The sequence below is a fragment of the Ambystoma mexicanum genome, chromosome 11 (assembly GCF_040938575.1).
Source record: "Ambystoma mexicanum isolate Mex_15411 chromosome 11, UKY_AmexF1_1, whole genome shotgun sequence".
Taxonomy (NCBI): domain Eukaryota; kingdom Metazoa; phylum Chordata; class Amphibia; order Caudata; family Ambystomatidae; genus Ambystoma; species Ambystoma mexicanum.
The window spans coordinates 1394765851-1394781764 of NC_090934.1; the positions used below are offsets into that span (position 1 = coordinate 1394765851).

General features: G+C 46.4%; 1 protein-coding gene across 2 annotated transcripts in view; it reads right to left on the bottom strand.

The window, feature by feature from the left end:
• LOC138504481 (gamma-crystallin C-like) overlaps positions 1 to 15914 on the bottom strand; it is a 99489-nt gene that overhangs the window by 37552 nt on the left and 46023 nt on the right. The window contains exons 2-6 of one of the 2 annotated variants that reach the window (XM_069625012.1): positions 13009 to 13057; positions 10747 to 10868; positions 8634 to 8769; positions 6842 to 6981; positions 3975 to 4245 (exon numbers count right to left, since the gene is read on the bottom strand). In XM_069625012.1, coding sequence (XP_069481113.1) covers positions 4113 to 4245; positions 6842 to 6981; positions 8634 to 8769; positions 10747 to 10868; positions 13009 to 13057 — 580 coding nt within the window. In that variant the 3' untranslated portion in view covers positions 3975 to 4112. Of the gene's footprint in view, positions 1 to 3974; positions 4246 to 6841; positions 6982 to 8633; positions 8770 to 10746; positions 10869 to 13008; positions 13058 to 15914 lie in introns of those variants that run through there. The other variant, XM_069625013.1, reaches the window with a different exon arrangement.

Here is a 15914-nt window from a genome sequence, read left to right on the forward strand (position 1 = left end):
ACCCTTGTGTATGGGCGCGCTATAAATAAAATAGCATATCATATCAAGACTATTTCTGAGAGAAAAGAATGCTGCTACCATCGGTTGCGCCACCATCGTGTCTAGACTTGACTACTGTAATGTACTGCTTCTTGGGGCTAATAACACCAGTCTAAAAAGATGTCAGCAAATTCAAAATGATGCAGTTTGAATCATAAAAAAACATCCTATGGAAGGAACACATCTCCAAACATCAGAAAGACTTACATTGGCTGACAATTCAGAAGCGCATTAAATTCAAAACATGTACCATTGTTCACCGCTGCCTCTTCGCCTGCGCCCCTTCCTATCTCAAATCTGCAATGACCCCCCTACACACTCGGAAGAGGCCTTTGTTCTTATGATCTGGCGATCTGGCCCTGGTTGCATGTCCATCATTTAAAAAGGAAAGGGGCCTTGGTCGTTCTTTGCCAGTCCGGGCTACCCAGCTGTGGAATTCTCTCCCTCGGGACCTGAGGCTGGAGAACAACCTTTCCAGTTTCAGGAAAAAACTCAAGACCACACTCCTCAAGTAGTAGACTTAGGAATTTGATGATCGCCCCTTACTCTATCCCATCTATTTTTTGTCGTCCTTGTGTGCATGTGCGCCCTGATGCCTGCAGGCTCTCAGCGAGTTACAAATAAATTAATAAATACATGCACACATTTATACTAGGGGCCAGTTGGCGCACTAAATAAGGTTAGGGGCCCACGTCTTGCTCCCAAGGTGAGGTATATCTTACTCTGTCTTTTGTCCAAACCACTGTCCCTTGGCTTCCCTGGGTGTCAGAGTACCCCCAGAGGCCCTGCCACAACTAATCTCCAACAGTCACTCCGCTCGGGTTCGCCCTCCAGGGGGTTAGCTCAATGCCATCATCTCATGGAAATTGGTTAGCATTGGGGGAGCCCCTCCATGCAGGAGCCAGGAGGATGACTCAAGCACAGCATGCTCGCATTGGGACCAGGACTCTGCAGTGAGCATGGGTTTGATACCCCGGTACAGCCATCTCAGCCCTTCACCACCCTCTGTCCTCCCAGATCAATACATTGATAGTGACGTTGATTATTACAGTGCCTAAAAAATGCCAAATTATTATTATTTTGAATTATTATTGTAGACATTGCCCTGAGCATTCCATCAAGAGGAGACCTTGTGCCATGGGCTCTGCAATGAATCCTTACCTCCTGGTACCGAAACATTCTTCCAGAGGATCGATCAAATGGCTCGCCCCATGGAAAAAGCTTTTAGAAAAGCTGCCATTCCTGTTTGGGCTCACACTCGTAATCCCTTTCTTCACACAAGGACTACCACCAGAGTTGGGACATCCCACTCATCTTCCAGACAGACCAAGCTGCTCATCTCTGTGTGCGATTTCGATGCAGTGCATTGTTCAAAACCCAGCGCAGAGGGCGTAGAGATGCATCAGGACCATTGTGGTTTTAGTTTAGAAATGCTTATGAAGATTGCTAAGTATTTAAAGCATGCATTGAATTGGGTGATAGGTATGCCGGGAGAGACCAGAATCGATTGGCTGACCTTGGACAGTTTGTGTGGGTGGGTGGGTGGGTGTGGTTGTTGGAGATGAGAGCGTGGAGGTAAGAGCATTATTCAAGGTCACATGATGAGAAGAATATGGCAGGGACCTTTGACTTTGTAGATTGTGAAGATCAGTGGTTGTTGCTCTATTTCACTTTTGGATATCTGCACATATGAGTAAATGGTGGGGACGATCCATGGTTGAGGATGAGATTCTCAGCAGGAATTGGAGGAGGAGGAGGTAGAATGCCTCAAAGACAGAGTGGAGTATATTGTAAGGAAGTGGTCTTACATAGAGCCATTCTGCCACTATTGGTGACATTGCTGTACATGTCTATGTAAGAACAATGAGAGGGGATTATTATTTGGGCAGTCGAAGAAGCAGGGCATTGGCCTTACAAAGCAATCTGCAACCGTGCGCTTGTACCACTGGCCTCTTGCAAACAGGTCCCACTTACTAGCTCACATATCCTCTCTCTCTCTCTCTCTCTCTCTCTCTCTCTTTCTCTCTTTCTCTTTCTCTCTCTCTCTTTCTCTCTCTCTCTCTCTCTCTCTCTCTCTGTCTTTCTTTCTCTCCCTCGCACATTTGTCTCAAATAGATGCATTGTATCCCATGTACAACAAAACAAGCATCTGCGAGTTGGTAGATGTGGGCATTCTGGAAACTCCACCAATTACCATTAGCTACATGCTAAGGGTTTTGGGTGGCAAGAACATTTAGATCAGAGAAAGGCATACAGGGATACTTGAAATTTGAGGACTCAGTCACCCATTTCCCCTTCCTTAGTATGTTGGTTGGCAGGCTGGGGGCAAGGCTTTTGTCGGGCGCTTGTCAAGGCAGGGGCCAGAATCCCTGCTCCTTTCTCCATGAGTATACCCTGCTTTGTCCCACAAGCCCCAAACTCTTCTCACACAGTCCAAAATTATTCAATGATTCTGCAATGCGTCTGAGGAGTGAGCAGAGAGGGACTGGAAGGCATTCTTTATGGTGCGAGCGGGAGACCCCGATATATTTGCATGCAGAGATAGGTTTGAGGTTTAGGGAGGGGAATGGAGAGGGCGAAGTGGGGGTCATGTGGATGAGAGAGTGGTTCATTATGCTGGTGAAGAAAGGTATGTATTTGAGGCATTTAACACCAGTGTAGTATAGAAAATGTAAAGGGAGATGGTACTTGCAGGGAAGGAGGAATGTATCCTTTTAAACGTGAGATGGGAATGGCTACAATGGCCGGAAGAGATGGCTACGGAAAGGGTGAGGATGAGGGGGCTGTCAATGTGAAATATCATGATTTGGGGAACAGTCGGCATAGATGTAAGGGCTGAGGATCTGAATGAAAAGGTTTCAGGAAGGCCGATGTTCTTACCTTAGTTGTTGAAAGTCTGGGAGAAGGAGGATAATGTCTAGAGCTCAGGGCCTTTCAGCAGGCAGGGAACATTCCTCAGTCGCCCGAATGCTGCGCTGGATGCAGCCTACGGCGCTGCGGGAAGCTATGCAACACTTAATGTTTGGGGTCGGGGGCTGTGTCCTGCTTTGCTCCTCTTTACACTCCTCACATGTTCTGATTGTCTCTCCGAGCTGCAACATGTTCTGATTGTCTCTCCAAGCTGTCGGGCTGGGTGATGTCCCTCCTCTTGGGGCATCTGAATAAGCAAAGGTGCCTTTTGGTTCTGTATGGTAAGAGGCGCCGTTGATTGGTGTGGACGTAGCCTCCTTTTCTGCTACTTGACTCCTTCTGTATGCTGCTCTTGTCGTGCACTGTCCTACGTGCATCTGCTCGTCCCCAGTGAGCAATGTATTCCTTGATGTTCCAAGTTTCTGGATATATCTGAATGACGGCTCTTCTTATAATTCTGCTCTCACTGTGTGTGCAGACCTAACTTCTATCAGCTGCTAAAATGGGTAAGGCCCCCTCCTCCTGAGGACTTCGTAATGTATCCATTCTTTCAACATGGCTAGGAATTAACCTGATCATGTTTAACTCACCCTGACTATTTCCTACACTGGCACAGTTCTAAGAAACACTGGAACTGCCTTATTGTGGAAATGCAAATACATGTCGAAATTCTTCCAGAAAGCACTGATCATGCTTCAAAAGTGACTTAAACCATAGGCAGTTATAGCACCCTCTTAACTGACCCATCAGTGTGTGGCCCTGCCCATGCATGTTGAACACCCCCCATGCACCCATCCGGAAATGACCCTACAGGATTTGAAACTGCCCAGACGTGTCTCACTAAATTCAACCTTCTGGTATGCTCAGAAATATTGCCACAGTAACATGGCCTATCAGTTACTGTATTATATCCAGCAAGTCTCGGCTGTCAGGGACAGCATTCAAACGAACCAGTTGCTCAGTCTCACAAACACTCCTGACAGAAAATGAATGACTTGGGAGCTCTGGAGGTAACTTCATATTCAATCAAAATAACTTTAAATAAAAAAAAGAATACCAATGTTTCTTGGATTTGTTTATTAAAAGAAAGACAGGTTCTTAATCCTTGTGTAGGTAGTTCAGCTGATGTAAATACACGTATGTATGACTTCGGGACAGCTGGTTTAGTCAAAGCGCACTCTGCGGATGGACCCGATGATGCCGGAGTGGTTGCCCCATTCATTGCAGTTGTTGTGGTCCCCTTTCTCTAGGACGCAATGCGCCCCCCTGTAATTGGGCTCTTGATATGCCACCCAGCTGAGAAGGAAAAACAGGGGAGCTTAGAAAGAAAATGCAAAAGATTTAACTACTAAACTTCACAACACACTCACTAAAGAAACAGGATAGGCTCAATCTGATTCGACTGAAGTGGCTCTGGGAAGCAAGCAATTTCAGCCCCTCTCAGCAATTCGCAGACTGAGGAACGCACATCTCCCTTTAATAGGGCGGGCACTGCATGCTAGCGGTGACTCATCTGACATCTGTACATTGCCGCCATTTGCAACACCATGCACATATTTGCACAGCCGAGATGTAAAATGGCGGCTTGCAGCAGATCCCCACTCCCCTTCCAAAGCATATGGACTGATTACTGCTGATTTTAGATGGCATAGAAAATAATGGAACATCCACCAAATGCATCAAAGCCATGAGCTCTCCAATCTGCAGACATCACTGCCAGCAGTGGCGTGCGTGCGTCTCCATGACACCTCTAGTAGCTCGGCTTTCCGAATATGGGTCACAGCTGTGTGGCTGACACTTCCACTGAATTTGTGGTTTTTTCGTTTTTCATCATGTGTTGTGCTTCTACCATAAATGACAGTTAGCCATTCAGGTGCTTATATTGCAGTGGGTGCAGTTAGTTCCCAGTGCAATATTGCAATATTAAACTGGACAGTTATTGGTATAACGTCCCAAACTTAAGTGGCCAACAAAACAGTGTAGAAAATATAAATACACTTTAAAGCACATTAATAATATTCGGTATCGGCAGCAATGATCGTATACAAAAATGCCTAATGAGAAATGACCGAATCTTTTGGTCGAATTCGTTTGGCATTTTTTGTTCATTTTTATTATAAATAGATGGGAGGTGGGGTAAGGGTATAATTTAGGGTAGGTGGAAAGAGGGGGAGAGGTCTCCCCCGGCATTATTAAAAAAAAAAATTCAATCAAACAAATTCGGTCATTTCTCAGTAGGTCTTTTTTCGATCATTTCATGGTAATCCATAATATTCACATCGAGAGGGAAACGTTAAAGCCAAAGAAGGTCTTACAATAAGACCAGAGCAGGAATAGCGTTGGTGTGCCTCTTAGAGCAGCAAGCAGATTGCTCTAGACCCCTAGCTGGCACTGCACTTGAGACGGGAAACCTCCTAGCGTCACGGGAAACACCCATGGCACACGCAGGCGCCTAGCTCCTTCTCAGGACCTTAAGTTAGTTGCCTTCTGGTGCATCACACAAGACTGCAGACAGAGCGCCTTTTCTCCCTGCAAACGCCTGAATACCAGAATGACCAACTTGTATTTTGTACGGTCCATCACCACTGGTGAACCATGTTTGCACACAGTGGGCGTTATTTGGACAAGGAGCAACACCTTGCCAGCGTGTGAGCAGCACCGTTCTGCAGCAGCTCAAACCTCCGTGGCTAGACAGAGGCAACTTTGTGCAAAAGACATCTCAGTGGTAAACACTTCGAGACAAAGGCGCAGATCTGTGATTTTAGGCCAGCAGCAATGGAGTAACTTGGCTGAAAATGTTGGGGGGGGGGACATGACATTTGAAGAAAAGGTGCCCCAGCCAAATGAATGGGGACAAAATGGTGTGCCATGAAAGTTGGGAGGGACAAACACCCCTGTCCCCCCTAAAATTACGCCCATGGGTGGAAACCTTGTACTGTCCCGAGAGAAATCTATCATACTGTGACCAATGTGGCAACTTGTGTACTCTGTTTAGGGCTCTGGCCAAACAGGGTGCCGCGACTGAGAACTTGAATTAAATGGGCGATGGGCTCTTAGCCATGAACCTATGTCTTTGAGGACCCCCAATTACCAATATATATTATTAAGTAATGGCACCTCCAAGTGTTTTGTTAGCTCAGTAAGGGCAACTCCTGGTGTGATTTCCGTGAAGTAATGAAAGGTCAGCGTGTGATGATCTCAGTACTGCATCCAAAGGACCCAGGGGTGGCACTGCATTCCGAGATTGACTTCCTGCTCCAATGTCACTGCAGGAAGAAAAGTGCATGCCACCTAGATGTCACTGCAGCAAGAACACCTCTCCCTGTGATGACGCGCCAGTAAGGGCTTGGGCCACCTAGACAAAGTCTGAGGACCCTTATGCACATGGGCAGTATGAGAAAGGCCGCCACATGGAAAGTCAGTCTGGCCAGGTTAAGGCCCACAGACTCTGATTCCCATGGACAGACAGTGTGGGGAAGTAGGTGCTGCCACAGACACTGGCGGGCAAAGGCCACATGGATAGACACTGTATTGATAGGGACAGGTTTTATGCAAGACTTATTTATGCATTTTTCTTTTTTACATTGACATGATGACACCTTACTTGTAGAACTTCTACCTTACCTCCCAGACCCATTCGCACCAGCATTCTTCTGTATCCTACTGTCCCACTCTGTGTGTCTGCTTGTATCCCTCTCTACATGTTCATAATTACATCTGTGGACGGCTAGAACCCAGCCAATGCCTCCCTCCTCTTTCCAGAAACAGATGTTATACATTGATTCCCCACAAAGCCCTCGCCATGTTCTCAGGCGCTCCCAATTCCATCTCACACAGTCCCTAAGATCCTAGCAACATCGTAATCATAATTCAATATATCCTCTAAACTTACGTTCCTCCCAGGACCCGGGCTGAAGAGATGTGATTTATCCGGAAGCGGGACATCATGTTGGGCACGTCCTCCTGGAACTCACACTTCCTTCCGGAATATCCCGGCCACTCGAACAGGTGAACCCTCGGCATGGACTGGTCCTAGACATGGTTAATGGTTACAGGGTCAACAGGGTGTATGGCTAAAGACCTCACTCTGTCTATGGATAGGGGCATTAAGGAAGGAGATATCGCATGCATGTAGAAATGGGTATGAGTTCTACTGATGTGATATTACACGAGGCGGCAGGCAGACCCTGTCAGTAACGTCCCGCCAGCCAAGTTAAGGGTCCAAGCAAAGCCATTAGCTTCTGTGAAGTTACCTACGTGAGTGCTAAGGATTTTTTTTTTTGTAATAAAAAAAGAAAGAAACGTAATTTTAACTCGCGGCCAGATGCCGGACAGTGTTGTCATCCAGGAAGTCTGTTTTCAATGTTGATGACTAATGTCATCAACATTGAAGAGGGAATGCCTGGACGACAGCAAAGCCCCCGGCTGCGGGATACAGCTACATTTCCTTCTTTCGTTCTAAGAAAAAAAGACACCTTTAGCACACATGTAGAGAGCTACACAGGTGCTGTGGTGAAGGGGGAACGGGGAAGGGAAGGGAAGCGCCCGACACCAATGAAAATGCCCCGAACAGGGGATTTCCTTAGTGAATACAGCCCACGTTCCAAGCATTCTCATTGGTTGATGGCACCTCCCTGGTGCTAATGATTTAACTATACATTAGAATATAGGTATAAGGGTTAACAGATCTCCATTGTGCTTATGTAGGACATGTGGGTTAGGATGGCATTAGGAACCACACACTGATAGTGTGAAACAGGGGAAGGCTCGCTGAGAGGGGCCAGGGAAGATATCACAAAAGGCCAGTGCATTACAGCTGGTACAGCTGCAGTACATGCTGTCACAGCCACTGCTAATATAGTCCTCTGGCATGATACTACACTAGTTTCCACACATTTTCCCAATCAGACTTTCTGAAGCAGGGTTCTGCAACCTTTTCCTCTGAAGATGTTGTGGACTACAAGTATCAATGCGCCCAGATACCCTTGGGTTAGGTGCGCTTTACAAATGAACAAATAAATAAATACATTAACCCAAACCATCATAGTCAATGGAGAGGGATGATGGGAGTTGTAGTACAAATTTTGTGAGCCACAGCTTGCAGATCCCGGCGCTATAGATTCTCCCAAACACAGTTCCCAATCACTTGTGGGTTCTGCTTTCCTGTAGAAGTTCTGACTTGTGCTTGCACACGGAAATATGATTATTCCTTGCAATTGTAGATATACCCAGCCTATGATCATTTAGAACAATACTGCCAGAATGATTACTTAGTATTTAATAACCAGGCTACTCCTACAACCACTCCATGACCCATGAGTTCCCTCTCAGGCACTTGCTACAGGGATGGGATAACAGTGAGCCTAAACATTCAAGTGAGAATGATAAGGACTTGTTTCCCCTGTTGCCACTTCCCCAATACTCCTCGCCAATGCCTCAGCAGCCTCTCTCTATTACAGCACCCCAAAAGCCGCTCCCTATTACAGTCCCTCATCATTCTCTCCCTGTCATACGCCCTCCATCTCAATATCTCCCTATAAGAGTATTTATCTTTCAATCACTTTCTTGTGGGGCCTTCCTTACACTTCCAGACCTAGCGTTTTTCACTGCTACTACAATGACAATGAACACAATGGTCTTCACCCACCGCTCTTGCATTAACATCCTTCTGTACTCCATCTCACCTGCTTGAGACACCTCACTGAGGCGATCTGGTCAGACGAGGAGCACCAACGGTCAGCACTGGGATAGTCACCAGAGTCGTACATGTCCCACAGGTGCTGCCGACCACGGTAGTTCTGGTCTTCATATCCGATCCACCTGCACAAAAGCAACAACTCTTAGGGGAGGCAGATCAGTAATGTTTAAGAGATCCCACTAAGTGCCCCCTTAGATCAGAGATACAAGCACACAGATCATTGAGGTCTGGAGGATCCCCTGCCTGTCACTACGTTAGACCCCTAAGTCGATGCATCAGGAACCTCTGGGAAATCCACTGTCCTTGTGGAGAACACAGCCCTATGTGCTCACCAGTGCATTGCTGTGGAGATCCTACTAGATGCACATGAGATTCGGTGTGGGGAATATGTAGGTTTCCATGTGGGTTCATGGGGAAATCTCACGAGTTCTTGACTGGCATATAGAAGAATGTGGAGATTTCCAGATCGACCTGTAGATTGATGAGGTTGAATGATGAGCTGATAGGAACCTTGGGAGATGTCCACAGTCTTTTGACCTAGGGAGGTTGGCAGGTTTTGAGTCTTAGGGGGTCATGACGACCCTGGCAGTAGGGGGTTAATGGGGCCGGTAGAGCTGCCGGCCCTGTTAACCCCCTACCGCCGCATTACAAGGTTTGCTCGCGGGACCCGCTAAGGACGCCTGGTAAAACCAGGCATCCTTAGCGGGTCCCGCGAGCAGATCAGGGTGCAAACAAAAGGCCCGTTGTTAACGGGCCCGTTGTTTGCATCCTCCTCATTGAGCCCTATGGGGGCTTGAATGGGAATGGGGATGTACAGGGACTGGGTTCCTGCAATGGGGAAATACCGGGCCCTCCAAGGTCAGAATGGCCCGGTATTTCCCCATTCCAGGAACCCGGATCCGGTACACGGAATGGGGGTAGCCATGCCGCAAATAGCGGCATGGCTACCTCCAGGGTCATAATGACCCCCTTAGTATGACACATGGCTGGCTCTTCGACAGCCTTGCTAGAATTTTCAAGACATTAATGTGCCTCATTATGAGCTTGGTGGTAATCTGGAGGTAATACCACCAACTTAAAAGCATTTACCGTTACTGCCACTTGGTCCCATGGGCTTCCCATGGCATTATAAGTGGTGGTATGGTGGCGGTATTCTAATTAATGGGGTTGGCAGGACTCCATTGGGGATGTTTGGCAGAATCAGCACTGGCAGAATTACCACTCTGTAATTTCACCGGTTTTTGCATGGAAAGTGGAGGATTCACCTCCAGTATCATGCTGGAGGTAAATTCTCCACTTCTCCACAAATCGGTGGAATTACCACTCGGTTATTCCACCAGCGGTAATTCCCCCAAAACGTGTAACTTGACTGTGCGGGAAAATGGAGGTAACAGAATTAACTCCACTTTTCTTCCTGCACTGCCAAATTCGTAATGAGGCCCATTATCTGGTCCAGAATGCCCTCACTATCCCTATAGTATTGGTTAAACTCTCTTCCCAAGATGCTTGTCCATTGGGCTCTAAAATCCTGCTGGACCACAATGGCTCTTGTCGGAATCTCGGAATCATGACTGACCTTAGTGCAACATTGTATCAGACCCTTGCATTCTCCTGTAGAATTATTACAATCGTGTCTGGGACTGTGATGTCATCACAGTCACGACTGTCCCTGCAGGATAAAAATCATGCCTGCCTCTATTCAGATGACTAAATTATGGCCGTGCCTAGTGTCTGTCGCTTTCAGAATTTAATCGAACAGAAGAAATCATGTCCGGACACGAATAGAGTATGTTAATCAAGAATTTGCATGTGAAAGTGTCAGAATCATGCATGCCCTGCTTGGATTATCTGAATCAACCACCACTTCATTATGTCTTTTGGATGCCTAGTTCTTTCTTCCACATGTGATTACCCCAACCTGTGCGTTCCACCAGTCAGGTGCCCCCACCTCTTTATTCTGCCTTGTGTTGTACCAGGCTTCAAGGAGCTTTGTGTGGACTACTGCAGAGGCTAACCTTTTGTTTTGTCACCCTCGCCTCATCTGCTTCACCATATGATATCCCAGGATTTTTTAAAAAAACCTTTAGTGTGATACTCACGCTCCGCTTCCGACCTGGACAGAATTGCACCTCTCTGGAAAGTTCTTCTCATGCAGTTGTGGACAGTCACCTGTTAAATCCAACCTCTGGCCGGAGAAGTTCCGTTGGTCATACAGGGTCACCTGTGCAAAGCAATGGAGCAGAATGGCTGAAGTGTGCAGTACCACTTGGGACACTCAGTAGGCCATTTATAAACCTCAAGTTTAGCCTACATCAGCCAATATTAAACATTTTAATATTACCAGATCTACCTACACATTTTGAAATGTAATAGTGCCAGTGTTTAACAGTTGGTTTAAATCTATGGAGAAAACGATTATAGATTTATTTTGCTGAATGTAGAAAAGAGAGTTAAAATAATGCGCACTTGACTAAAGATAGAGACTCTCCTTTCCAAATTCTGTGAATATTGTCAGTTTACACAATTAGCCCATTCATTATGCGCTATGGTGGCGAGAAAAAGAAGAAATGGGTTACCTGTTTAAGAAATTGAATTACCTTTCTGGATGTGACATTTAAGATAGCATGTTGGAGAATTACATTGTACCAATAAGAAATAAGGTCGGTTTCTAATATAATATAATTGATGGTGCATAGACTCCTGATAAATAACTTCTAGTATGGATATTTAGGTATTAGTCCCCAGCTCATAGTGAGGATGTGGAGATTTTTTACATGTCATATTTTTTAATCGCATGTATATATTTTACAATGTGATTTTCTATGGTATGATTTCCTACAATATCATCAGTTCTGGTAAAACATAACTGAACCGACTGATATATTCAGAACGTTAGATTTTCCATAAAATGTTAATATATAATGGATTTATTGCACTTCATTGAGAGACATTTGGCTATTTCACTTGAGTGAAAGCGTTATTCCATGTTGCAGGATTGGGAACTAAACGAAAATCACAGAGCAGGTGTGTGCACCCTGGATCACAAACAGAAAACATCAAATTGAGCTTATTATCCTCTTTAAAAGTTCCACGTCATGATTACAAGCACACTGATCTGCCCAGAGTTGACACAAACAAAGCTGAAAAATGACGCCATTAAAGGTTGTAACATTCTGAAATTATCTGAGCTTCCAATTCACCAAGATTCCTTTTGAGGAATTGGAGGCTTCCATACACATATTAGATTTACACCAACCATCACAAGTCACATTTACAAAGACTTGCAGTAGCCAAAATCTAGAGATGACTGGATCTTCTTTTTATGTACTAAGACATTTATGTTGACTCCCAAAGTTAGCATCCTCCGTGCGCCTCGAAAATTGAATTGGCCTGTGAATACAGTATAAGAATGCGGGTGCAATTCTTGGATCTTCAGGAAAATCTCCCACTTGCTGATTGGCTTCTCGGTTTTGTCTGCAGAAGAAGTCAGTTCAACTGACCCTTAATAATATGCTCCATATGCAAAAGAGGCAACAACTATCATTTAGAGCATCTGTTTCAGAATTTGTTTGCACTTCAGAGGAACGATTAATATAATGCTAAGCATATTCATACAACCACTATTAGAATTATCATAAGTCCCTTGAATATTAGGTCTTACGATATTATCAGTGTGCTCGGATTCTGAACCCCAATAATGGTTTTACAATACAGAGTAACGTTGGCAAGAAAAATGTCTCTCCTGCACCAGAAACATACCAAGATGTCTGCTCTTTGACTCCCAAGCATAGAATTATGGCTATATTAAGAGACAATGGGCCTCATTACAAGTCCAGCAGACCATACCACTGTTTCTGGCATATGATATCCTGGTGCCACCGGGACGTTACATGTCCCGGCGGGCCGGGATGTCAGGTGCCGGAAAATGCTAGTCCCCATTACCGTGGAGTCCAAAAGGACTCCACGGGAATGGTGACTTGGAAGCATCAGCACTGTTAGTAATGGTTCCGGTGCTTCCATGACAAGTGAGCCTGCCGGGGCCGATGAGCCCGGTAGGTCAGACCTGCCATGTGCAACGGCACCAGCAGGCTCAGTTGTAGTCTGTCCGTCCGGAAAGGGTGCTGTGCTTTGCTACCAGCACCCTTATTTCCACACCAGCAGACTTCTAATCAGGACCAATGTCTGTAAAAATAAATTTCATAAAGCTCTGTCATTGTTTGCCATTGTCAGAATTAAAATGTATAATTGACATGTCGGTATTCCACACTGTCAATTGATGCATTGTTCAATTGTCTATCTAATATGTTTTTAAATGCACAATAACAAATAATCATAGGAAAGGTTTTGGAAGGTGAACCTACCCTCCCATTGGACCAGAAGAACGCTCGCTGCAGGACGGACCCCAGTTTGCTGAAAGAAAACCAACAAATATATATAAGATTAGAGGCATGTGAACCACCGAACCAATTTGCAGAAATGTGATTCCCTATGACGAAAAAGCAACATTTCAGATCGCGCTGGTGACTTTGCAAGACAGTGAAACTTTGGCAGAGACAGTCACACAAACAAGCAATTACCTACCAAAGGGGGCGTTGTCTCAATACACCTTATTAACATCCACAGAAAACAACAATGATCACAAATAAAATCCTTAACGAAAGTACAATCAGGAAGGAAAAGACATACTGAAGGAATAGTGCTTGCAGAGGGATGGGACCAGTGGGAACATTCATGAGGACCCGGGAATCTGAAGACATGAGTATCTTGTCCTACAATTTAGTACCTCTCCGGATGGGCCTCTATGCCCCTGCATGTGCCACGCTGGAAATGAGGGACATGAGCCTTTGATTACAGGTGTTCATTTAACTTTATTCTTTCACCCTCTGCTGCGAATGCAGCAAATCCTTTGTGTGCATGCGCGAGTCTCATTGGTTCCTCCCGGTGTGACGAGCCTCCTCGTCACACCGAGTTAACTGCCTGCATGCGGGACATGACATCTCCCCCTCTCGGGCAAACAGAAACACCCTTTACTGACAGGTGGCTTCACATCCCTCCTATGAGACTTATAGGTCTTGTGATGCACCGCTTGGGCCTCATTGACACCACCATTGGCTGCCTCCCATCTCTGGCGAGGCCCCCTCCTGCTTCCTCGACCCCACTTGGGCACCTTCCACAGCATTCTCCTCGTCCTTGCACTCTTTCTCCCCCTCGCAGTAAAGTTGGAATTGTTACACGTTTTGTGTAATCACTCACCATGTGGACCAGGCAGTACCCATAGACCCTTTGATCTGCGTGATGACGCAGGGATCAGGATCAAACCTGTACTCTGACTTCTGTTCTTGCTTCCAACGCACAAGAACCTTATCTCCCATTTGCAGTGTTGACCACTTTGCTCCCCTCTTCTCGTCAGCATACTTTTCCATCTCCTGTTTCTTTGTTGCATCCTCATCTTGGAGTGCCTTCAGGTCTGTTTCTCAGAAGTCCCCACTGTGGGGCAATCTCGTCTTCACTTTCATCTGAAACACCAGCTCCAACGGGCACTTTCCCGTTGTTCCATGTGGTGAGTTTTGATGATCTCAGAGCATGCTACACAGTGCCTGGTTCAGCGACTTCAGACTCAATGCATTCTGTTGCAGCACCTTTTTCAAACTTCCCATAAATGTTTCTATCATTCCATCATTCCGTTGGCTTGTGGCCACAGGGGTATAATTTGTCTATGACGTATGCCCATGTGGCTCATGAATCAGGCAAACTCCCCACTGTTGAACGGAGGCCTGTTGTCTGACTTGAGCACCTCAGGAATGCCCCACGCTGAGAATATATCCAACTCAGGGATGATGGTGCTGGCTGATGTGTATGAGATCAATTGTACCAACGAGGTTCGAGAGAATTCGTCCACGACCACCATCCAGTATTTCCCTCCACCGAACCGCCCAAAGAAGTCAATCGCGACATGCGTCCATGGCCCCTCAGGCAGCTCAGACACCCTGAGTGGCTCTGGATTACTGAGCATCAACGAGCACTGGCACAGATGGCATCCTTTCACAGTGTCTTCCACTATGGAGTCAATCCCTGGGAACCACATTGTGTCTCTTATCTGGCGCTTGATGTCCACCATGCCACAATGCCCTTCATGGGCCAGGTCCACTACTTGCTGTCAGAGGTCCGTGGGTATAACGATCTGCCTTCCATGCATCACAAGACCCTCCGCAGTGACTGACAACTCATCTTTCACTTGCTTAAAAGCCAGCATTTCTTGCCGCACAATCTCTTGGTCTCTTTGTGTGTGTTCTAACTCACTGTCTCTCCATCTTCGTGACATAATGAGTTTTTTCAGTTGCTGCAACATCCAATCGCTCATGGTGTGGTCTCTCACCTCGCTCGTAGTCAGTGGCTTCGGTGGACCCAGCAGAGCCAGGAGCTTTATGTATTCCTCCACCATGGATGACTCATGATCGTGTTTCACAAGCGAGTGCCTTGACATGAAATCTGCCGGATTGTATTCCTTGCCTGGCTTGTGCATGATGGTGAAATTGAAGTCTTGCAGTCTTAGTCCCCACCTTTCAATCCTCAGAGGCATTTTGCTCTGTGGGTTTCCGTAGATTGTGACCAACGTCTGATGATCGGTCAGCACCGTGAATGGTTTTCCCAGGAGGAACATCTGGAAGTACTCACATGCCCAGACGACTGCCAGCCCCTCCTTTTCCAGCTGTGAATATTTCTTTTCGGCATCCATCAGACTCTTGGCCGCATAGGCGACGAAGGCCCCTGCACTGTCTCTACCATGCTATGCTGTGCTAGGAGGGCTCCCAAGCTGAACAGGCTTGCATCCACCGTCAGCTCAGTGACTGGTCAGATCTCTTCTCGAATTGGTGCCCAGTCTGGGGTCTCGGGTGCATTAATGATACTCCTGTCTCGCTCCGCCGGGACCACTTACATGCGCCCTGTCAGGCGGCGCGTTGCAAACCCTCACTGTGTGATTTTCATGTCCATAATTGGTGCACCTCTGTCCAAACGCAGGGCACCACATTCCTTCTTCATGGGGAAAAGGCAGACCACACCTGTAACAATTTCCAGTGGAACCATCTCTTCTTATCGAGGAGTGACTACTGCCACCACTTCTCCCTCCTTGAATGACGTAGTACGCTTGCTCTTTCACCTGTCCTTTTCCAGTCTCTACCTGTGTGGCTTGCGCATCTGCTCTCGCTTCCGTCCGTACCATCTGGAGAATGGTGGCCAGGGAAGCCGGTTTTCAAAGTAGTTTCTT